This window comes from Cynocephalus volans, chromosome 10 (genome assembly GCF_027409185.1).
Source record: "Cynocephalus volans isolate mCynVol1 chromosome 10, mCynVol1.pri, whole genome shotgun sequence".
Classification (NCBI taxonomy): domain Eukaryota; kingdom Metazoa; phylum Chordata; class Mammalia; order Dermoptera; family Cynocephalidae; genus Cynocephalus; species Cynocephalus volans.
Window position 1 is genome coordinate 44,324,773 of NC_084469.1, and position 22,902 is coordinate 44,347,674.

General features: G+C 51.6%; 1 protein-coding gene and 1 non-coding gene across 3 annotated transcripts; both read left to right on the forward strand.

The window, feature by feature from the left end:
* Window positions 1-4,828: 4,828 nt before the first annotated feature.
* Window positions 4,829-22,804, forward strand: DRG2 (developmentally regulated GTP binding protein 2). 2 transcript variants are annotated; one of them, XM_063110762.1, is made up of 13 exons: window positions 4,829-4,982; window positions 8,168-8,328; window positions 11,882-11,971; window positions 12,604-12,664; window positions 13,248-13,338; window positions 13,888-13,960; window positions 14,091-14,181; window positions 15,224-15,321; window positions 15,688-15,764; window positions 17,104-17,192; window positions 17,982-18,040; window positions 21,531-21,584; window positions 21,943-22,804. In XM_063110762.1, exons 1-13 carry the CDS (start codon window positions 4,919-4,921, stop codon window positions 22,027-22,029), a joined length of 1,095 nt encoding a protein of 364 aa, XP_062966832.1. In that variant the 5' UTR covers window positions 4,829-4,918; the 3' UTR covers window positions 22,030-22,804. The 2 variants fall into 2 exon arrangements, with proteins under 2 accessions (XP_062966832.1, XP_062966833.1); XM_063110763.1 differs by lacking the exon at window positions 4,829-4,982 and adding an exon at window positions 4,991-5,325.
* On the forward strand, window positions 9,247-9,320 carry TRNAT-GGU (transfer RNA threonine (anticodon GGU)). The gene has a single exon. It is a non-coding gene; the product is annotated as a tRNA-Thr (tRNA).
* Window positions 22,805-22,902: the final 98 nt, after the last annotated feature.

Genomic DNA, 22,902 nt, shown 5'->3' on the forward strand with positions numbered 1-22,902 from the left:
GACAGGATGAGATCCCTAAGGGGGTGAGTGTGGGTAGAGGGGCCCAGGAATCAAGCTCTGGGGCCCTCCAACATTAAATGCTTATGGGTGGGTGGGTGGCCGGGCCAGCTAGCTCAGCTGGTTAGAGCATAGTATTATAACACCAAGGCCAAGGGTTCAGATTCCTGTACCAGCCAGCCACCAAAAAAAAAGAAAGCTCATGGACAGGAGGAGGAATCTGCAAAGGAGACAGAAGGAACAGCCAACAAGGTAGAAGGTGAGCTGGCATCCTGGAAGCCACTTGAGGCAGTGCTTTCAGGAGGAGGGTGATGCACTGTGCAGACTCTGCCAACAGAGGTTTTTTTTTTTTTTTGTCCTTTTCGTGACCGGCACTCAGTCAGTGAGTGCACCGGCCAGTCCTATATAGGATCCGAACCCGCGGCGGGAGCGTCGCAGCGCTCCCAGCGCCGCGCTCTACCAAGTGCGCCACGGGCTCGGCCCAACAGAGGTTAATAATGATTTCTGACCTTGACAATACCAGCTTCCATGGGATGGTAGGGGCAGAAAGGGGTCAGAGGGTATTTAGGAGAGAAAGCAGAGTGAGAATAGGTAACTTGCAGAGGTTTGCTTGCTGCATTAGAAAAGCAGATTAATTGGGAGTAGCCGTGGGGGAAGTGCTCTAGAAGAGGGTTGTTAGTTTCGTATTTGGAGAAGGGGTGGTGGTTTTCTGCAAATTATATGTAATTAGTCTTTTTTTATTGTGGTATAATATACACTACATAAAATTTATGACTTCGACAATTTTTAAATGTACAGTTCAGTGGCATTAAGTACAATGTGTCACAATGTTATGTTACCATCACCACTATTTCCAGAATTTTTTCATCCCAAACTAAAACTGCATACCTGCTAAACATTATCAACTCCCTGTTATGCACCCCCACCCCCTAACAACCACCATTCTACTTTTCATCTCTCTGAATTTGTCTAAATACCTCATAGAGATGGAATTATACAGCATTGGTCTTTTTGTGAGTGGCTTATTTCACTTAGTATAATGCCTTCAGGGTTCATTCATGTTGTAGAATGTGTCAGAATTTCCTTCCATTTTATGGCTGAATAATATTCCATTGCATGTATATACTACATTTTGTTTATCTAATCATCCACAAGTGATTGGATTGTGGAAACAACCCACGTGTCCATCAATGGATGAATAGGTAAACAAAATTCAAATCCTTTACCTGTTTTTCAACTTGGGTTGCTTGCTTTGTTGTTGTTTAGTTGTAGGTCATCTTTTTATATTCTGGATATTAACCCTTTATCAGATATATGATTTACAAATATTTTCTCCCATTCTGTGGGTTGTCTTTTCATTCTGTTGATAGTGTCTTGATGCACACATCAAACGTTTCTAGAGTTCCAGTAGCAGCCTCTCCAGAAGTGTATAAACTCCATTTCAAGGGTTCCCCAGGCAGCATGAACAACAAGGTTCATAGTTGGCCTCCCAGGTTAGGGTTTGGGAGACCCAGAACTTCCAAGCAGGAAAACCAGTTGCCTAGAGAAAGCTTGATGTGTGGTCATCTCCCTTGACCCTTGAAGTAGACATGTTACTTGTGAAGAAACTGAGGCCCGACAGGGATTGTCACAGAAACAGACACAGCAGCAAAGATGCCAGGACTCTTGGAAGGTGAGTGCTGTGGTTTTGAATGTTCCCTGCAGGCTCATATTAGAACTTAACCCCTGTACTGGTTAGCTACCAAAAAGAAAAGAACTTAACTTCCAGTATGGTGGTGGAAGGTGGGGCTTTTGAGAGGCGATTGGATCATGAAGACTGTGCCCTTGTGAATGATTCATCCATTGATGGTTTAATGGGTTGTCATGGGCCTGATTCTGATGGCTTTATAAGGAGAGCAAGTGAGAAGGTTAGCGCTCTTGCTCGTGCCATTTTCTCACCATGTGACACCCTACATTGCTGGAGAGAGTCACCACCCAGAAGAAGACCCTCACCAGATGTGTTCCCTGGACCTTGGACTTTCCAGCCTCCAAAACTCTGAGAAACAAATTTCATTTACTTCATACATTACCCAGCTTCAGGTATTCTGTTATTAGCAACAGAAATGAACTCATACAATGAGTCATTTTCCAAAACTCTTCAATTTCCCCAGCTGTAAACTGGAAGTGAACATGCTTCTGTGGGCACAAGGGTAGCAGTAAAGGAGGCCCTAAGAGCCACAACATGTAGAAGTTGAAGGCAGAGAGGACTTAGAGACCTACTCCTGGGCCAGGGCCCTTCAGGACTCCACATCTTCACAGATTTCCCCAGTTCCTGCAGTGCTCCCATCTCTATCATCTTTATTTTTTTCTTTTCTTTATTTATTTGTGGCTGTCCAGTGTGGGGATCCAAACCCTTGACCTTGGTGTTACAACACCTGGCTCTACCCAACTGAGCTAACTGGCCAGCCTTTATTTTCTTCCTTTAAAATTTTTTATTTATTAAGAAAATGTTCAATTTCCCAGTTATACATAAGAAATCTAAATTAAAGCGCACCTAATGACTTTAAAATATATAAAACACAAACCACCTGGACTACAAGAAAAAGTTGACAATTTTTACATGACAGCAGGAAAAATAATGCATCTCTTTTGGTAAATGATAAATCAATCAGACAAAACATCAAAAAGGATATAGATTTTTTTGACACATAATTGTACATGTGTACAATGTGTGATGATCAAATCAGATTAATTAACATCATTTTCTTTAAGCCTTACAGAAACATTATACATATATATTTCACCTAGAATCTATCACGTTACCTTGGAATCACTGGACTTGGAATTGAAAGCCCTGGGTTCGGATCTCAACTCTTGCCGTTAAACAGCCTGAGCACTGGGCCAGGCTCTTTGAATGGCTTACGACCCTGATCTGAATAATGCAGATGAGAATGGCAAGCTCAAGGCTTGCAAAAACCCCTACCTAGCCCAGAGCCTGGCGCACAGTAGGTGCTCAATAAATATGGGTTGAATCTGAGGAGGGACATATGACTCAACGAGAATACATGTCTTCCAATGGCTCTGGCATTCAAGGAGAACTTATGAGCAAGCAGACTATATGCCAGCTGCTCTACAGCCATTCTCTTCATTCATTTTTACAGCAACCACATTCTTCCCATCTTGGTGATGTAGAAACAGACTTAGTTTAAAGGTTACACAGTTATGAACCGTGGATCTGAACACAGGTAAAAGATTTCTAAGGACCTGTTCCCCTCCACCCCCCAACTTTTTATTGAAGACATAGAAAAATAAGGGCTGGCTGGTTAGCTCAGTTGGTTAGAGCATGGTGCCAACTGAACTAACGCCAAGGTCAACAGGTTGGATCCCCATTCCAGCCAGCCTCCCCCCCAAAACTGAAAGAATAATTCAGTAAACACCCACATATCCTTCCCCCAGGTTCAACATATTGCCACATTTACTTTAGCCTGCTCTCTCTAAATATATACATATTTTGAACTACTTGAGAGTAAGGTACAGACATGATGACCTTTCACCCCTGTTATGAACTAAATGTGTCCCCCCAAATTCATATGTTCAGGCCTAACCCCCCATGTGATGGTATTTGGATATGAGGTCTATGGGGGTAATTAGGGATGAGTTTATGAGGATAGGGTACTACTAATGATGGGATTAGTGTCCTTATGAGAAGAAACACTACAGAGCTTGATTTCTTTGAAAGGATGCGCTGGGCCGGCCCGTGGCTCACTCGGTAGAGTTCGGTGCTGATAACACCAAGGCCACGGGTTCGGATCCTATATAGGGATGGCCGGTTGGCTCACTGGCTGAGCGTGGTGCTGACAACACCAAGTCAAGGGTTAAGATCCCCTTACCGGTCATCTTTTTAAAAAAAAAAAAAAAAAAAGGATGCGCTGAGGAAAGGCCAAGTGAGGACGCAGCAAGAAAGGGGCCCTCTGCAAGGCAGGAAGAGAGACCTTCCCAGAACCTGACCGTGTGGTGCCCTGATCTCAGACTTCAGGTGTCCAGACCTGTGAGAAAATTAATTTCTGTTGTTTAAGCCACAAAATCTATGGTATTTTATGGCAGCCCAAGCAGATACTCCTCAATACAGTATGTGTGTCTGCTAAGAAGACATTCTCCTACATAATCACACCCAAGAAAAACAGCAATAGCTCCATAATATTCAATATCCAATCCATAGTTAAAATTTTCCCCAATTGTCCTTGTAATGTCTTTTTATAGCTGCTTTTTAAATTTTTCAGCCAGAATCCAGGCAAGGTGCACACATTGTACTTAACATCTTTTAATCCAGAACGATCTGCCTGCCTTTGATCCCCTCAGTCATTGACAATTTTGAAGAGCCCAGGCCACTTGCCTTATAAAATGTCCCACTTTCTACATTTGTCTGATGTTTCCTCGTGTCTACACTCAGGTACAGTATTTTCCGGCAAGAGTTCCACATAGGAGGTGCTGTCTACACCGCATCACAGCAGGAGGCATCTGATGGCAGCTAGTGTTAAGTTGGACCACTTGGTTTAGGTGGAAACGGGGACCCGCTTTTAACCTCTGTACAAAAGGAGAGCCACCGGCACTTTTTATGTACACTGTCAAAGTCAGCGGCGTCCGGGGACCCGCAATTCAGGCCTCATCATTAGAGATCCCCCCTCTCTCTTCCTTGCCGGGCTCCTGCGAGTCTTAGCCTTGGTCCAGTACGGCCTGGCCCCGCCCCGCCCCGCCCTAGCCACGCCCCTCCGTCCCAGCAGGCGGAACCGATAGCGTCTGGCACGCCGCGCGACGTCGCCCGCCCGGACTCTGAATCCCGAAGCACCGGGCGCCCACGAGGACGCTGTTCTCCGTGGGCTTCCGGGAGCCTGCTGCTCCGGCGCCGACGTAGCGGTCGGTGCGTTCCAGCTCTGCCGCCGCCATGGGGATCTTGGAGAAGATCTCGGAGATCGAGAAAGAGATCGCTCGGACGCAGAAGAACAAGGGTGAGGGCCGGCCCGGTTCTGTCCGCCTCAGTTTTCCTGTCTGTAAAATGGGCTAACAGCTCCCGTGGTAGAGCTGGAGCGGGCTCGGAGGCCGCGGAGGAGTGCCAGAGAAGTGCCGAGGCCGCCCAGCGCTCCCGAGGCAGGCCCAGGCGGGAGCGGGTCCCACGCCCCGTTCTGACTGCAGAGTCCCCCAAGAGATCTGATCAATGCTAGACCGGTTGACCAAGGAGAGAACTCCCAGCTCACAGTGCAAGCATCTGATCCAGAGAGGCAGGGCCGGGTTTCAAACCCCGGTCTCCTGATGGCCCGGCCTGGGAAGTTCGTGCTGTCCCCTCTTGTGCTGGTAAGTGCAAGAGGGGACCTCACGGTGGTCACCCTCGTTTGTCTTCATAGCATTTATTGCTGGCCGAAGTTATTTTGTTTATTTGGTTACTAATTTATAGCTTGGCCAGGCCAGTGCTGTGGGGTTCATGCTTGCAGGAGCAGTTGCAAGAAATGCTAGGTGGCTGGTCTCAGTGTTTGCCCTCCCTTGGTTCCATTTAGGTCTGAAGGCTGAGGAATTGGGGGTCTTCTATGATAATTCATTCTGTAAATCTCTCCTAAGCCTCTACTGTGTGCTAGGTTTTGTGGTTAAAGTCGTGAACACAGCAGGCATATCCTTGTCCTCATGGAGCTGACCTTCTAGACAATAGTCTACAAACTAGTAACCAAATAAACAAGATCATTTCAGCCAGCAATAAATGCTATGAAGACAAATCAGGGTGGTAAAGCAGAGTGTTGGGGGTGGGATGTGGGCTGGGGATTGGGCCTACTTAGGTGGAATGATAGAAAAGACCACCATGAGGATGGGGCATTGCAGAAAGAACAGCTGTGCAAAGACCCTGAGGCAGGAAGGAACTTGGCATCAAGTTCAATGATCAAGGGCCGAGCCCGTGGCGCACTCGGGAGAGTGTGGCACTGGGAGCGCAGCGACGCTCCTGCCGCGGGTTCGGATCCTATATAGGAATGGCCGGTGCACTCACTGGCTGAGTACGGGTCACGAAAAAGACAAAAAAAAAAAAAAAAAAAGTTCAATGATCAAAAGGTCTGGGGCTGGGGTGCAGTGATGGGAGAGACGGAGGCCAATCATGCAGGGCCTTGTAGGTCATGGGAAAGACTTTGGGTTTAGTGTACTAAGGGCAGTGGAAGTTAGTGGAGGGTGTTAAGCAGGGGGGAGACTAGTCTGATTTCTCTTCTAAAAGTCCCCTGTGGCTGTGTGGATTATCATCTATAAGACCCCAAGAAAGTAGCGGGGAGGCTAGAGATGCTGCTGCTTTAGCAGTGGTGAAGGTAGGGAAGACCTAGTCCTTCCCCTCAGAGATGCTGAGAATATTATGAGCTGGGCTGGCAGGAAGGACCCTGTGAACCTGACTTGCTAAACCCATTCTTGACCCTTCCTCACTGCCATCAATTTTTTCATTCACTTGCTAAAATATTTCCTGGGCGCTGGGGAATCTGGGAATTCAGATATGACAGTCCCAGTTCCTGCCCTATTGGAGTCAGAGAAATAAAGAGACAAGATAGTTTCAAATGGTGGTAAGAGCCATTAAGACAATAAACAGGATCATGAGGCAGAGAGGGCCTGGGGAGGCGCTGAGTTTACTGTAGATAATAATAGCCAACTTTTGTTGGGAGCTTACTATGTGCTAAGCAATGTTCTTAGTGCTTTCTTCAAGCCTTACAGAAATCTGATGAAATAATTATTACTGTTAGTATCCCTATTTTGCAGTTTAAGAAACTGATGCACAAGAAGATTAAGTAACTTTTCCAATGTAAAACAGCTAGTAATGGCAGGATGGGATTCTGACATAGACTTTCAACCTCTGTGTGACACTGCCCCCCTGAGGCTGGGCAGGAGAGGTCTCTTTGAGGAGGTGGCATTTGAGCTGGGCCTTGAATGGTGAGAAGGAGCCAGATCTGGGAAGATCTAGTTGAATTGGAGGGAACAGCAAGTGCAAAGGTCCTGAGGCAGGAAGAGGTCAGCATGTTCTGAAAAAAAAGAAGCCACTGTGTCTCTGGAATGTAGTGGACAAGGGAGAGTGGTAGGAGATGTGTTGGAGAAGTAGGCAGGGGCCAGGTCATGTAAGATCCTGGTTCTCAGTCTCAACCACAGCCCCCTTTATAGCAAAGATTTTGTAACACCCCCCTTTCTTTTCCTGAAATGAAATTCCCCATCAATAATATAACTTTTGTACCCAAAGAATTTGAAAAAATTAATATAATGCCCTAATAGTAATTAATATAAAGGAGAAAAAGGAAAATAATTTATAATGAAAATAGGGTTTATTCCAGCATGTAAATGCTAGGACTCTGCCAAGATATAATGAGGTTATAAGGAAGCAGCGAGATGTTCACACCTCTGGGTAGAATCACTGGGCATGTGGCAACCACAATGCAGACCAATAAAGGTGTGTTGTGTTGGCCACTGAGATCTCCTGCAAGAGTCATGCAGACCAATACAGGTGTGTTGTGTTGGCCACTGAGATCTCCTGCAAGAGTAATTGCTGTGGCAGCATGGTATCCCAAAATGGTGAGCAGTTGTAGGTAAGGATTCTAATAAAGTATGCTGTCGTCTTCCCTAATGTACACAGTAGTTGCATACCTGGGAATTTCAGTGTATATTAAGACTGCAAAAAACACCCTGTGTTTATATGTAAACAGCTGGGTTCTGTGCCCCAGTGATCCTGACCAGGTTTTCCCTCTGTGGCTGTCTTTGGGACATGTCAAGTCATATGGGACTTGGGACAGCTCTTGGCTGGGCACGATTAGCTCACACTTTGTAGGGCAGCTGGCTTCCCTGGACCCAGCCCAATAGATGCCACGAGGACTTCACTATCAAGAGGGAATAGAAAGCATCTCCCAGAATTTCTAGAACACCTCCCAGGGAGTGGTGCTGCCTCCATTGAGAACCACTGACATAGAGCGGGGAGGCTTCAACACAGGGACTAGATTTTGTTCTAAATGAAGTGAGAAGCCAAATGGGGCATTTTAAGCAGAAGGGCAGTTTTCCTTCCTGATCTCCCTGACAGGGAGTACTGTGTGGTTTTGATGTTCCCAGCCAGCACTGGGTCATGTGTAGAGCCCCTCCTGACCCACCAGGCTCAGACCCTGGACATTTACCTTCTGTCATGCTTTATGTCTTTTAGCCACCGAGTATCACCTAGGTCTGCTGAAAGCAAAACTCGCCAAGTATCGGGCCCAGCTCCTGGAACCATCCAAATCTGCCTCGTCCAAAGGAGAGGGCTTTGATGTCATGAAGTCAGGCGATGCCCGTGTCGCACTGATTGGATTTCCTTCTGTGGGTAAGGTCAGTGATGGTCAGTGTGGGCCTTGGGGAGAAAGGCAGGAGGTCATCTTCCAAGCAGATGACTGTCGGCACCTCCCTGCACAGCTAACCCCAGGCCCCCCACAGGATCAGTTTCCACCCCTTTATCTTCCTAACACAGAGGATGTTCCTGCCTCTTCCAAGCAGAAGTCGCTGCACGTGGTCTCCCAACTCAGCCATCACACACAAATGTTTATGGAGTTGTGTACTATGTGCTGGTACTGACAGGTACTGGAGACACAGCAGGAATGAATGTTCCTGCCCACACAGAACTCCCATTCTCAGGGTGTATTAAGCGGTGAGGAGTGGGAGGGTGGCGAGTGATGGGGTGGAGGTCCTGCTAGTTATGTCAGGGGGTCTGGGAAGGCTTCTCTGGCCAGGGGATATTTGAGCAGAGGCCTAAAGGAGGTGAGGGAGCTTGCAGAGCCCTGGACAGAAGTAAAAGTGAGTGCAGAGGCCCTTAGGTGGGAGCTCACTTGGTGTGTTAGGGGTGGGGTTGGCCAGGGCGGATGGGGCTGAGTGAGCGGCAGGGAGAGCAGTAAGAGAAGAGTCAGAGGATGGGGGAGCTTGTGGGCCGCTGTAAGGACTTTGGATTGGAGTGAAGAGTGAAGCGGAAGGCACTCTAGAGTTTTCTCAGTTTCTTTTGAAAGCTTCTCAGTTTAGCACAAAATCTATATTGATTTACTTTTTATGTGGGGAGTAAGATAAGTATCATTGCAGGGTTTTGAGCAGAAAAGAGACATGAGCTGACTTTTTCTTAAATGAGCCTTTTTTTTTTTGGCAACTTTCCTATACAGGGATCCAAACCCTTGACCTTGGTGTTACAACACCGCACTCTTAGCAACTGACCTAACCGGCCTGCCCTAAACTTTTAATTTTTGAATAGTCTTGGTTTGGGCTGGCTGGTTAGCTCACTTGGTTAGAGTGTGGTGCTGGTAACACCAAGGTCAAGGGTTCAGATCCCGTACTGGCCAGCCACCAAAAAAAGAGTAGCCTTGGATTTACAGAAAAATTGCAAAAATAGTGCAGAGTTCTCATATACCCCACATCCAGTTTGCCTAATGTTAACATTCTACACTAGTGTAGTACACTTGTCACAACTAATGAATCAGTGTTGGTTTGTGATTATTAACTCAAGTCCATATTTAATTCAGATTTTCTTAGTTTTTCCCTACTGTCTTTTTTCTGTTCCAGTGTCTCACATCACATTCAGTTCTTATGTCTCCTTAGGCTCTTCTAGACAGCTTCCTTGACTTGATTTGATGACCTGGACAGTTTTAAGAAGTACTGATCAGGTTTTTTGTAGGAAGTTCCTCAATTGGGGATTGTCCAATGTTTTTCTTGTGGTTAGACTAGGGTTATGGGTTTGCGGGGGTAGGGGGTAGACCACGGAGGTAAAGTGCCTTCTCATCACATCATATCAAGGGTCCAGAACCCTGTTGATGTTGACCTTGACCCCTTGTCTGAGGAAGTGAGTGTCAGGTTCCTGCACTGTAGAGTTGCTGTGTACTTACCCTCCTGAGAGTTCAGGAGTGCCCACGTCGGGTAAGTGCCATCCTGTACTCTCAGGAGGGAAGTCACTATGCACAGCCCCTATGTAAATTATTTGGAATTCTTCTGCATGGGAGATTTGTCTCTTCTCTTTCATTTATTTGTTTTATTCAATCATTTACTGATGTCAGTATGGACTTGTGGGTATTTGTGTTATATATTGGAGTCTAATTCCACACTGTGATCTTTTGTTGCTCAGATTGTTCTAGCTTTGGAGCTTTGAGGTACTCCTGTCATTGCGTTTTTCCATCACTTCCTGCCCATGACACTGCAAGATGCTTAATCTGTTCCCCAGCCTAGAATCAGCCTTTCTCCAAGGAGCCCTGTTTCCTTCTATTAGAGAGTCGTGTTAGAAACCAAGATCGGGGCACTGACTTACTTTTTAACATCATCGCTCTGGCTGTTGTAGAGGTAACAGGCTAAAGCTGGGCCAGGGTGGAAGTAGTGAGGCCAGCAAAGAGGTACTAATATAAAGACCAAATGAGCAATGACCAGGGTGCTTGGACAAGGTGCTGGCGGGGAGTAGCTTCTAAATCAATTCAGCTAAACAGTGTATTGAGCCCATTAGTCTGGACCAAGCACAGGGGAAGTTGGTAACAGCTGCCACTTCTTGAGTGCTTGCTGCAGGCCGAGCAGTGTTTTGTTTTGTTTTGTTTTTTCCCTCTGCCTGTGTAATTGGTATGTGTATCAGCAAGCAAGAGAGAGTGGGATTGATAGAAGCCACTATAGTTACCAAGGGCCATGCCCTGTGGGATCTGCGCCTTGTGGCAGATCCCACCTGTCCTGTTGGCAATATGGGTTCTCCTACTGTGGAAAGTCCCAGGCCTGTCACTCACAGAGGTCAGACAGGATCAGGAGGTGTCCCCAAGGTTGGCCTCCAGTGTCTCGGCAGCCATTACTCCCGGGGCCACTCTGTCTATCCATACCTGTCTGTTCTTACTGTCTACCCCACCAGTTTTTCCTCTTAACTTGAGTTTCTGGGAGGTCCCCAAGGCTTAGAGATTCTAGATTTGAGGACTCAGTCTGTTCTTCAGAGCCCCATTGTGGGTTTCAGAGATCTGAGGGTACGTAAGGGAGATGTGCCCCAGCCTTCCTGCCTGCCAGCAAGGAGGCCAGCACCATGGCAACTGAGTCTTGGGTGTCTTGTTCTCAGGCCCCTGCTGATTAGGAGGGGTGGGAGACATGTGTCTGGGTTTCTTTTCTTTCTGGCTCTGTCCACTGCCTTTCTGGGCCTGTTGGCTGCAACATCCATCACTGAGATGTTACTGAGTTCCAACCTAGATGCGTCTGGGCCTTATCTCCTTAACCTCGGAGAGTCCTGTGAGGCAGGGACAGGGCTGGTGCTCATTCTACATGTGAGGACCCTGAAGCTCAGAGGATGGACTTTGTTACCCAGGGTCTCCCAGCAGGGGCGGGATCCAGAGCCAGGCCTCTCCAGTTCTCGGCCACAGTGAACCCAAGTGGTCACACCCGTCCTTTCGCAGCTCCCTCCTCCCTACCCTACCCCCACCACCACCACCGCAGCACCTCTCTCCCACCTCTGTCCTCTCTCCCACATCTCCTCGCACATCTCACGTCCTCCCTGGGTGGATGGCAAGTTCTGGTACTGGTTTCAGGAGTGCTATGGGGCCATCGCCTACTCAAAGTTCTCTGGAGCCAGAAGCTTCTGGAGAGTTGTGAGGGGCTAGGAAAGGTCTCCTGATTTATGTGGGGAAGCCCTTAGAAACCAGGTCCCTACGTCCACCCAAGGCCTGAGGCCTCTGAGGAATGTAAGGTCTGTGGTGCCCAACCACTCCCAGGTAGGGCCAGAGGCAACTCTCTCAGCTGGGCAGTTCTCTTCACACCCACCCACATCTTGGAGGTACTCCTGTTATTGTGAGGGCCCTTCCTGCTGCTGGCACCCAGCAGGCTTCCAGCCCCACGGGGACCCTCCCAGGAGGCTGGGACACGATTCCTCAGTGCAGTGATGTCCTTTTTCTCCTAGTCCACCTTCTTGAGTCTGATGACCTCCACAGCCAGCGAAGCTGCATCCTATGAGTTCACCACGTTGACATGCATCCCTGGGGTCATTGAAGTAAGGGGGTTGCTGGCCCCAGAAGGGGCAAGGGGTGTGCTTGTGCTTGCACTGTGTGTATGCACTGTGTGCATGCAGGGGTCTGCGGGTGGGCATCCCTGTGCGGGGGTAGGCTCTGGACTGAGTGCTTTGCCCTCAAGCACTGGCACTTATGGGGATCCTCCAGAGATGCCCAGCCGGGCCTGGAGTCCTGATGCATTACAAGAGGCCAGCATGTGGCAGCTCTGCCTAGTGTCCTTTGTGCTCCACTCCCCCACCACCCTGGCTCTGTCACTCATAGCCTGTTGGCTGCATCCTTTCTGCGTAAAGCTTCAGAGCCTTAGGCTGTGTGTGCCTTGGCCATCCGGGTGCTGTGGCCTTGAGTCTCATGGTGAAGCGATTTATTTGTGAGGAGCTATTACCAGCAGCATTGAGTGTTATGGGAATGGAAGATCTCAAAAGCCCTCCTCAGGTGGCTCTTCAGCTCATAGGCTTGTGGTCTGCACTGGGTTGGGGTGGTGACAAGGTCATGGGTTGTCACCAGAGTTTCCCACAGCCCCTGAGCTGTGGCGCCACTATAGGTGTCCCCCATCCAGACAGGCCCTTCCCAGCAGCGGCCCAGCTGTGCCTCACCCTTCTTTTCTGTGTCCTAGTACAAAGGCGCCAACATCCAGCTCCTGGATCTTCCCGGAATTATTGAAGGTGCAGCACAAGGTGAGAGGCAGGGACAGGTGGGTGACAGGCAACTGGAGCTCTGTCACTGATTGTTGAAATTGGGTGTGGTTGTCATGGAAATCACCCTGGATTCCTGGATCTATTAGCCTGTTTTCAAAAAAGACAGGCTCAAGTTCAAATGCTGGCAGCTCACTAGCTTTGTTATCTTGTGCAAGTGATTGGGTATGTGTAAGCCAAGCCTCAGTTTCCTTATCTGTAAAATGGGCATAATAATACTCAATTTACAGCATAGCTTTGAGTATTCAGTGAGGAAATGTTCATGAAGCATTTGGCCCATGGCCTGACACATAGCAAGGGAGGGATGACGGCCATTATTATCTTGTTCCACTTGAGGTGGTGATGGTGGATTTCCTTCTGAAATAAGTCTCCAAGAGTAAAATAGCATGTGGATTAAAGAAAAATGTGAAGGAAATCACAGCCTAGGGGTGGCATGTGGCTGAGACTGTGGGGTTCTGTAAAGGACAGGTGTCCAAGGCACCGTGGGCTGGGTGCAGGTCATATGGGTCCTGCCTGTGTCACTTTTCCTTGCCAAGATGTAACCGCATCCCTTCCACCTGTCCAGGGAAAGGCCGTGGCCGGCAGGTGATCGCTGTGGCACGCACGGCCGATGTTGTCATAATGATGTTGGACGCCACCAAGGGAGAAGTGCAGAGGTCTGCAGGGTGGGGCACAGGGGCAGGCTGACATGTCTGGGGAGGGCAGATGTGTCCCTGAGCTCATGGTGGGCCAGTCTGATGGTTACTTGTTCCTCTCGCATGTAGCAGTAGGGGCAGGACTTTTCACAGGCTAACCCCAATGCAACCCAGCCTGGGATGTCCTCTCCTTGAGGCTGTGTCCAGCCAGCACAGGGGTGTCTTGGGGCTGGGGCTAAGGAGGGTGGCCTGGCTCTGGCTCCTGCCCTCATAGGCCCAGGTACCCCGGTCACTGCCCAGAATCCACAAGGACCCCAGCCCCAGACAGCAGAAGCCTTTCTCCCCACGCCCTGCCAGCTGAGGGGCACACCAGGCCTGCCTCTACATGTTGGCTGTGAGCCAGACATGGTGGGGAGTAGAACTCCCTGCAGCTTTGGGGTGGTGGGAGGAGATACTCCCTAGGTTGCTAGGGAATGGGGCAGAGGAGGGAGTTTCTTCTAGGTGGACAGGGGAAGCTGCACGTCATGCTTCTGGGCAGCCTTGGAAAGGCTCATGGGGCACTCTGCCTAGGTCTCTGCTGGAGAAGGAGCTGGAGTCAGTGGGCATCCGCCTCAACAAGCACAAGCCCAACATCTACTTCAAGGTGAGGCCCCTCTTGGCCCACGGGCCAGGGCATGGCAGGTTGGGATTGCACTGGCCCGCAGCTGAGGCCGTGGGACCACTGCTGTTGCCCCTTCGTCAGCAGCTCTCCCTTTCCCTGTCTCTTCCTCCAGCCCAAGAAAGGTGGTGGCATCTCCTTTAACTCAACAGTCATGCTGACCCAGTGCTCAGAAAAGCTGGTGCAGCTTATCCTGCACGAGTACAGTATCCTTCCCTGACAGAGAGGCGAGGGGAGGGCAGCCACAGCTGTCAGGAGAGGGGGAGGGCCAACTAACACAGGAGGCCTTGTGGCCTTGGGTGGCAGCAGATCACCCCCAGTGATCCCCCAATTCATTTGAGTAGCCTCCAGAGAGGTCCAGCCCAATGACACAGGCAGTTCCTGTCTCCCGCTGCCTGTGTGTTCACCAGGCTCCAGACTGCCAGGGCTGCAACCACGCACTTAACAATGGCCTCCTGGCTCTTCAACAAGGACTAGGCACTGTGATGGCCAGGTGACATCTAGAAGAAAGACAAGATGTTGTGAGAAACAGCTCCTGAGGACCTGGGGTTGGCCTGGAGAAGCCTCAGGGAGAACCGGGGCTATGTGTATACCTCTAAAATATTGTTTTGGGGCTGGTTGGGTTCTAGGGCTCTGGAGGACAGGCCAGGTCTTCAGAGGCAGAGTTGTGCTCAGCGTACAGAGAACTCAGAGTCAGACCTGTCTCATGGTGGGATAGGCTGCCTAGTGAGGTGGTGAGCCCCTCGTCGCCAGAGTGTGCAGGCAGAGGCAGGGCAGTCCCCCACGGGAGAGCCTGCATAGGGAGAAGCTGACTTAGACCAGCTTCCACATGATGCTCCTGGCACTGGAACATGTTGTTCTATTGAGGTGCTTTGGGGATTCTGGCAAGTATGTTTTTTCCCCTGCCTAACTAAAGATTTAAATTGTTATTGAATTTTTTATATATTGTGGCTCCTTTTGGGAAAAAAGATGAGGGGGTCTTCCCAAGCTTTAAAATCTTTTTTTTGGGGGGGGGGGCAGCTGGCCAGTGCAGGGTTTGAACCCTGGATGTTGGTGTTATCACCATCACACTCTAACCAACTGAGCCAACTGGCCAGCCCCAAGCTTTAAAATCTTGTAAAACCTTGCAAGCAGATGACCATGAGACACTTGCAGCCAGTGTGTCTCCTGCTCAGCTCTTTGGGCACTCCACTCTGGGGGCACAAGGGGCTGTTGGCGCACAAGTTGCCCTTAATCGGAGCCCCTTAGAGATCTTCAATGCAGAAGTGCTCTTCCGAGAAGACTGCTCCCCAGACGAGTTCATCGATGTGATCGTGGGCAACCGGGTGTACATGCCCTGTCTGTATGTAAGTGTTGCCCCAGACCATATGGCCTTTCCTCTGAAAGCATTTCCTGAGCTCCTGGGACCCAGATGGCTGACCCCTCTGCTTTCCCAGCCAGGCCAGCCTCTAACGAGAGCAGAAGGAAGTGGGGCTCTCCCTGTCCCTCACCTCACCTACACCTCAGGGGCTGCTTGAATCTTGCAGACATGGAGAGCTGGAAACCAGGGCTCCAGCCCAGCCTTGGCTTCTGTGGGACACTTAGAATCCGCTCCCCATGCTTCAGTGAGCGAGGGGGAACCATGGTCAGGGGCAGCACCATCTAAGGGCCTTTTCCTGGGCTGCCTTGCTCCTTTCCTTCCCCAGCACTCACCACCACCTTTTCAATCTCAGGTTTATAACAAGATCGACCAGATCTCGATGGAAGAAGTGGACCGCCTGGCCCGGAAACCCAACAGTGTGGTTATTAGGTGAGGCTGCTGGCATCCTGCTACTCTGGTGTCCCTTCTCTGTGTTCTGATCCCAGCAGTCTGGTTTCCCAGTCACCTCAGCTGCAGGGGGAGAAGAAGCCAGCCACAGCCTCCAGCAGCGCATGACCCTCACTGAGCCCAGCATTTCCTCCCGGGCAGAGCAGTTTGTTCATGAGGCCAAGGAAATGCTGCAGGAGGGTCCCCTTACTATGGCTGCCGGGGTATTGGCTTTTTCCAGACCCAAACTGGCATGGACAGGGTGGGTGATGTGTGATGGGCTCTGATTAAGAAAACAGAGAAGGATGTTATTAACAGAGGTGTAATGTTTAAGAGGCTTCTCAGCTTAATGAACTGCAGGCTTCCAGAAAGCCCAGGTGTGAGCCTGTCTCTCCTTGTGCTCTGGAAGGCATGGCTTCTGTCAGACCACACACAGCTCAGGGGAAAAAGGGAACTAAAGTTCTCAGGTGGGCTTCCTGCCCATTACAGGGTGGGTGCCTGGGGTGCTGCCTGCACTCGGGCTAAGGGCTGTTTATTCACTTCCTACCTCTGTCCATGGTCTCCATGTTACTAGTTTCCCTGCAGTTTCACAGTGAGGCTTGGCTTATGGGGGGCAAGACGCTCAGAGACCAAGTGGGGGTGGCTGGTTCAACTGATGGGTGAGGATCCTAGTCCATGCTGGGGACATAGCCTGGGCACTGCAGCCACTTCAAAGAGCAGCATCCCTCCCGCAGGACAGCCTCAGCTCCTCCTCCCTCCTGCTGCATCCCAGGCCTTTCAGGGGCTGCCTGAGGACATGCTGACCTTGGGGCATGAGAGCAGCTACACCTTTATCCATTCATGCTCACACAGCTCTACACAGGTCAGGACACCAGTCAGTGCCACACTGCCGCAAACGGTCAGGCCAGTATCCATCCCTGGTCTGGGCATTTTCAGAGCCTGGGTTCTTCCTGCTCATGCTGAAATCCCTGCTGGGCTGCTCTGGGCCTCTTGGAAGCCTCTCTTCTCAGGGAGGGCTGAGCTCTGGATGTCAGAGTTCCTGGACTCTGTGCATGATCCCGTCACTGCCCCAGGCCAGCCTCCCCGCAGCAGGCCCCATGTCCATTGCAGACACCTGGGCCCTCCATAGGTCCATGCAGCTGTGCCGACACCCAGGAGAGAGCTGAGCTCTGTTGGGCATGACAGCGATTGGTGCCCAGAGGGACTGGTAACTGAAGCAACAAGCTGTGATTAGAATAATGGGCGTGTTTCCCCATGGGCACCTGCAGGCCTATAGTGGCTTTGGTGCCTGTGCCCAGCCTCTGAGCTCCAGGGCCCTGTCTGGCCATCTTCCTTCCTACAGCTGCGGCATGAAGCTCAACCTGGACTACCTGCTGGAGATGCTTTGGGAGTACTTGGCCCTGACCTGCATCTACACCAAGAAAAGAGGACGTGAGTCAGGTGGCCCACAGCCTGGAAAACTGGCTGAGTCTCTCCCTCCCCAGAAGGCTGCCAGGCCTGCCTGTGGCATGCAGAGACCCTGGTGCCAGCCCCACTCAGCTTGTCTGGACATGTCTCAGCTCTTGTCAAAGCCGGGAACTGCTCTCTACCCGAGACTGGTATAGACCTCGGCCTGGGCCCATATGGCAGAATGCAGAGTTCTGGAGCTGCTGGTCTTGAGGGGTCCTGGGAGGCCCAGGGACAGCAGTGGGCTAGCCCTGGAGTCCCTACCAACTGTAGCAGTCACTGCTCTCCTGATCTCCCCCACAGGTGGCAGGCCCCACATCAGAAGCTTTAGGCAGCTGAAGCCACAGGAGCCACCCCGTGTCCCCATCCCCGGCACACACACACTCATGTGCCCTGGGGACTCAGCAGCTGAGTTCTGGGCAGTTTGCATCAACTCTGATCTTGTTGGTAGGGGAGAGCTACAGCTTCCTCCCCCAGACTCCAGCAGCTTCTCACTTCCTGCCTGTTCAGTCCACATGCTCCGAGTGGTTTCATTGGTGCTGTCGCAGCTTATGGGGTGGCAGGCAGTATGAATCCTGGGCTTTGATCTATTAGGGTCAAGGTGGTAGAGGACGGCACAGGGATCTATACTGAGGGTGTATCAGATAGCAGGGGTTGGTTAGGCCATGGCTTGGAAGACCAGAAGGGCCTCTGCAGCCAGCTCTCCTTAGGGAGAGGAGTCACAAAGGAGTGTGACCGGGAGGTTGACAAGCTCTCCCCCACCTCTCCCTGCAGAGAGGCCAGACTTCACGGATGCCATCATTCTCCGGAAAGGGGCCTCTGTGGAGCATGTGGTGAGTTGACGGGACCCGCCCAGACAAGGGGATGAGAGGTTCGTGGGCTCCTCAGGCCCTGTTCTGCCTGGGGCACTACCGATGGGGGGGTTCCTTGCCTCACTCTTAGATGTCGCAGCAGGCTCTGGAATTAGACAGGCCTGGGGTTACACCCGCACCACCCCTTCCCAGGTGCAGATCGGGCCTCTGTCCCTCTCCTGCAAGATGGGGTGATGCTGCCTTCCTCCCTGGGTGGTTAGGAGGGTTGCATGGGATGAGGTCAAGTGCACAAGGTGCTCAGCATGCTGCCTGGCACTGGGTAGATGCCAATGAGCAGTTCCGTGTCCCCCGGCTCCCAGTGCTGCAGGCTCCCCGGCTGCCGCCGTGCACGTGTTCAGTCCAGGACAGCTACTAGCCTGGCTGTTTCTGTATTGTTATTCCAAGTCGTGGTTCTCCCAGTGGGGCTGGAGCTGTGAGAGTAGGAGAGGCCTCCAGACCCCCTTCCTCCCTCACTCCTGGTGGCAGATCTGACTAGGGCCTCCTATGCCTGTCCCCACCTCACCCCCAACTCAGCCCCCAGCCTGCCTGCCCCTCCTACTCCCACCTCCGGCCCCCCAGCTGGGATGGCTTTGAATGCTTCCTGCACTCATCACAAGCTTGTTGAGCATCAGCACTGAACAAAGCAGCCCCGACTCCCACCAGAAGTAGGGTCCTTTGGAGTCAGCAGATGCCAGGCACCCAATCCCAGAGCTAAATGTCACATACAGGTGGGGAAGGGGAGCCACCCAGTCTACACTAGGCGGGAAGGCCACTTGGGGGAGGAGACCTGAGCTGGCCTATGGAATGAGCGGGTCTGACAGTGGAGAGTTGGGGGTGGGGAGTGTTCCCGGCAGGGGAGCCGGCATGCAGAGGCCCCCAGGGGGGACGCTCTGGGCTCAGGGAACATAAGGGTGCATTTCCATGTACAGAACTCTGTGGCCTAAATGTGACCCTGCAGGAGCAGGTGATGGTCTAGAGCCTGGGACAAGGCCTCAAGTCACACAGTCATCTTCCTTGGCTTTTATTCCTTAGGTTTTGTTTTCCTTGAACTCATTTCTTCCCAGGATCTATATTGTGGAGACAGGGGACACTGTGAGACCCAGCTGTCCCTGCAGGCCCTTAGGACAGCGATGGGTGGGCCTGCAGTCTGGTCTCAGGTGTTTGTTCATTCAACAAGCCCAGCCCAAGGCCTCTGGGTGCCAGCCTTGAGGTACTGATACAGTTGAGGCCAGGCAAAGTCACATCTTCCTCAGGGCCTGGGCTTGCAAGTTAGTGTGCCAGGTATGAGCCAAGGAAACCCGGGATTACCCTCCCAAATCCCTTCAGTCACTCACAAGGAGCTCCGTGTTGGAAGCTCTGTCCCACAGGTCTGTTTTGGAGCCTATGGCTGCAGTGTCTACTGCCAGGAACCCAGCAGGCTGTAGACAGGTGTCTGCATGTGCTGGCCCTTCCTGGAATCACCCTGCACCTGCTCGGGGCAGTTTCTTTAGCCCTCTCATGCCCTCAGCTGCTTGCCCCACAAGATGTGGAGCTTCAGCCATGCCTGGGAAGAACAGGAGACACCAGGAGGAGAAGGGTGTCCCAGGCAGCGGGAATAACAGGTGCAAAGGCCCAGAGGCAGGAGCGAAGGTGGGGAACAGAGGGGCAAAGGCTGCAGGTGCTGGACCCAAGGGTGAGAAGAGGCTGGTGGGATGGGGAGGGGCTTTGGGAGCCTTGCTTTAGAGCCTGGACTTTGTCCCAGAGAGGCCTGCCCTTCAGTGGTCACTTCTCTCCCAGCTTGCCCTCCCCATAGGGGCCTCCCTCAGCAGAGGACACTCAACTGTCCCAGCGCCACGGAGTGTAAGTGAAAGTCCTGCCCTTGCCCAGGGAGATCATCACAGCCTGAATACTGACAACAGGGACCCAAAGTAGATGAACCAGGTAGACATCAGCTAGCGAGACTGGGGGTCATGCCCCAGCTCCCCCATCCTATGCCTCAGCTTCCTCATCTGGGGTAAATGACCTCCAGGGTATTGTAGAGCGCCCAGGCCCTGGCCCTCTGCCACTGCTGGTGAGAGCTGACTAAGGCCTTGCCTATGAAGGGGTCATGGCGAAAAGGCCTGAGGCAGGGAACACACTTGAGCTCTCAGGAATGAGACACAGCAGACTTCAAGGAGTAATCGTCTTCCCCCAAATACACTCTCCCATTTTTCTTAAAGTGATGGTGTTCTTGGATGACCTTCCATTCTTCCCTTGTTGCTAGAGACATGAGTACAGGAAAATACTTCTCTCCCACAAGAAGAACCAGAGAGCGAGTGGTAAATGGCTCCTGCTGAAAAGGCTTGACTTTTGTGTTGGGGACACTAGGGCATGGTGGGGCCTGTGGCAAAGTGCAGAGCTCACACTTCATCTGCCTCAGGAGTGAGGATCAGGCCAGTGCTCCTAAAGCTCTCAGAGATTCAAATGAATCCAGTGACTACATAACCTTGCCTTTTAAACTTTGCCAGTGAGTTTATTTTCTTTTATTTTTAATGATGAGCAAGCCGAATAAAACCTAAAACTCTTTCATAGGCCAGAGCTGACTCTACCTCTAGGCCATCAGTTTTCATTCTCTGGTCCAGAAAAAAACTGAGCATTGGAGTTGATTGCTGTGGGTATGCATCCTTGTCACTGGCAGCAACACTCTATCCTCTGCGGCTGTGGCTTCCTTGGTCACATAGAGGAGACCGGAATCAGTTAGATTCCTGTATATGCTTGGGAAGTATTCTTGCAGGCCTGACAGCTTCCCATGGAAGCTGGGCTGAGGCATGTGGTTTCCAGCCAGGGCCTGTAAGGCTTGTAGGCACAAGGGGGGAGGAGCCACACTGCACAGTCTCCTCCCTTCCCTACCTCCACTGTGCCTACCATCACCATGGCAACAAGGGGTCCCCGTTTTCGGGCAATTGCTGGTTGCCCCTTCCAGGGTTTCCTACCACCTTCCTGAGAGCACTGGGAGGGATTCCTATGACCTTCATCCCTACCCAGGAGCTCTGAGGGATATAGACTGTTGTGGGGGTGGAGGTGATTTGGTTTGCTGGAGGTTCCAGGCCACAGCTGGGGCCAGGAGAAATGAGAGTGACCAAGTGTCTTGAAAAGCCACCCTGGCCCATTGCAAAGGAGCAGCTGTCAGGTTATCATTTAGGCATGGTAGGCAGAAGGCCACAAACAGCCAAGTCCCCAGCCTTTCTCTAACGGCTGTGGGAACAATCCTAACTGGGCATCGTAGCTCTTTGGCAAACCCAGGAGTGGGAACTACAGAACTGCTTGCAGTCTTCAATAGGAGGCTGCTTGCAAATCGAGCACGTGACGTTCCTTGACACAAGGCCTGGACTGTTTGAGCATGTGCTATGGGAACTGCTGCTTCTCGTCATGTGCCCTGGGCTTTGGGTATGTGGCTGTGCTTGGGATGGAGTTGGGCAGAGCCTCATTTCCCTGATTCTCTCCTGTCCTCCAGTGCCACCGCATCCACCGGTCACTTGCCAGCCAGTTCAAGTATGCTCTGGTGTGGGTGAGTCTTGGAGGGGGGGCGGGGGTTAGACCCAACATAGCCTCTGGGTTAAGTGCAGAGCAAGACATTTGTGCTCCTCTGTGCAGTGTCCCTGTCCTTCTGCGTGGGGACTGGAGTATCTGTGTCTGTCCCACTCCATGGAGTATGCATGCTCACCTAGGCTGGACATAGGCCTCCACCACCTCTGAGATGCAGGGATGAAGAGATCACTGGGGACATCCTGCCATCTGACGCCCCCACTTTACACTCTGGCATTCACCCCCAACACACACACACCCACCTTCCTCCAGTGATAGCTCCCTCAGCCTTGGCCAGTCCAGAGGCTGACGTGGCCCCTTTGCCTCCATTCCCTGCCTAGGGCACCAGCACCAAGTACAGCCCGCAGCGGGTGGGCCTGACCCACACTATGGAGCACGAGGATGTCATCCAGATCGTGAAGAAGTAGCGGCTCCTACGGGCCTCCTGCCCACCGGCCTTGTCTCCCTGGGGAGTCAGACCCACTGGCACATACAAATGCCCAAACAGGAAAAATACAAATACACACACCCCAGGAAGGGGTTCCTCAAATCTCTGCTGTTTCCAGAAGTTTCTTCAGTAGGCAGATGATGAAGAGTGTGTCGAGACAGAGGGGGCAAGCTTGGGGGACTTGGGCTTGGCTGGAAGCATTTCCTATGAGACTGATCCCTCCGATGGGGGTTCCGAGTTTGGAGCCCTGAGCCTGCATCTCTACCGCCTGCCCCTGTGGGCACTGAGGGAGCAAGCTGCCTACCTAAACCCCTACCAGGGCCTAAAGCAGATGGTGGCCTAATGCTGGGGCAGGGAGCTGGGCCTGCCTAGGCCCCTAGAGGCAGTGGTTACTGTCAGGGCACCTCGTTCCCTCAGCTGCCACCTCCTCTGGCACTTGGAGAGGGGGTCTCCCAGGATGAAACCCCCTCAGTCTCCTCACACACAGGGCTGTCCTGTGGTAGAAACCAGAAATTAGTTGCTTCAAGGCCCAGCTCGCACCCTCCACAGCCTGAGTGGTGTCCTAAAGTGCCTCCCCTCTTAGCCCCTCCCAGGGTAGCCCCTGCCCAGCACAAAACCCCAGGACCCTGGCCCTGCACACCAGGATGAGAGTTTTGAGTTTGGTTCTGTATTTTTCTAAGCCCCTTGATCTGTCCGCTCTCCTTTCTGAAATAAAGGATTGAAAATGATTCCTGTTCAAACAGGAAACTTGTAAACTTGCTGAACTCTGTTGCCAGGTCGGGATAGAGGGCAGTGATGAGCCTGGTGGTGAGAAAGAGGGTGCAGCCTGGCTCACAGGGGCAGGCCCAGCTTG

Bases quoted from the DNA above. Each gene is read 5' to 3' on its own strand.
- DRG2 (XM_063110762.1), top strand. From the start codon at position 4,919: ATGGGGATCTTGGAGAAGATCTCGGAGATCGAGAAAGAGATCGCTCGG. The intron at 14,182-15,223 runs GTATCCTTCCCT...GGAGCCCCTTAG, and splicing joins GCTTATCCTGCACGAGTACA to AGATCTTCAATGCAGAAGTG. The intron at 17,193-17,981 runs GTGAGTCAGGTG...CTCTCCCTGCAG, and splicing joins CTACACCAAGAAAAGAGGAC to AGAGGCCAGACTTCACGGAT.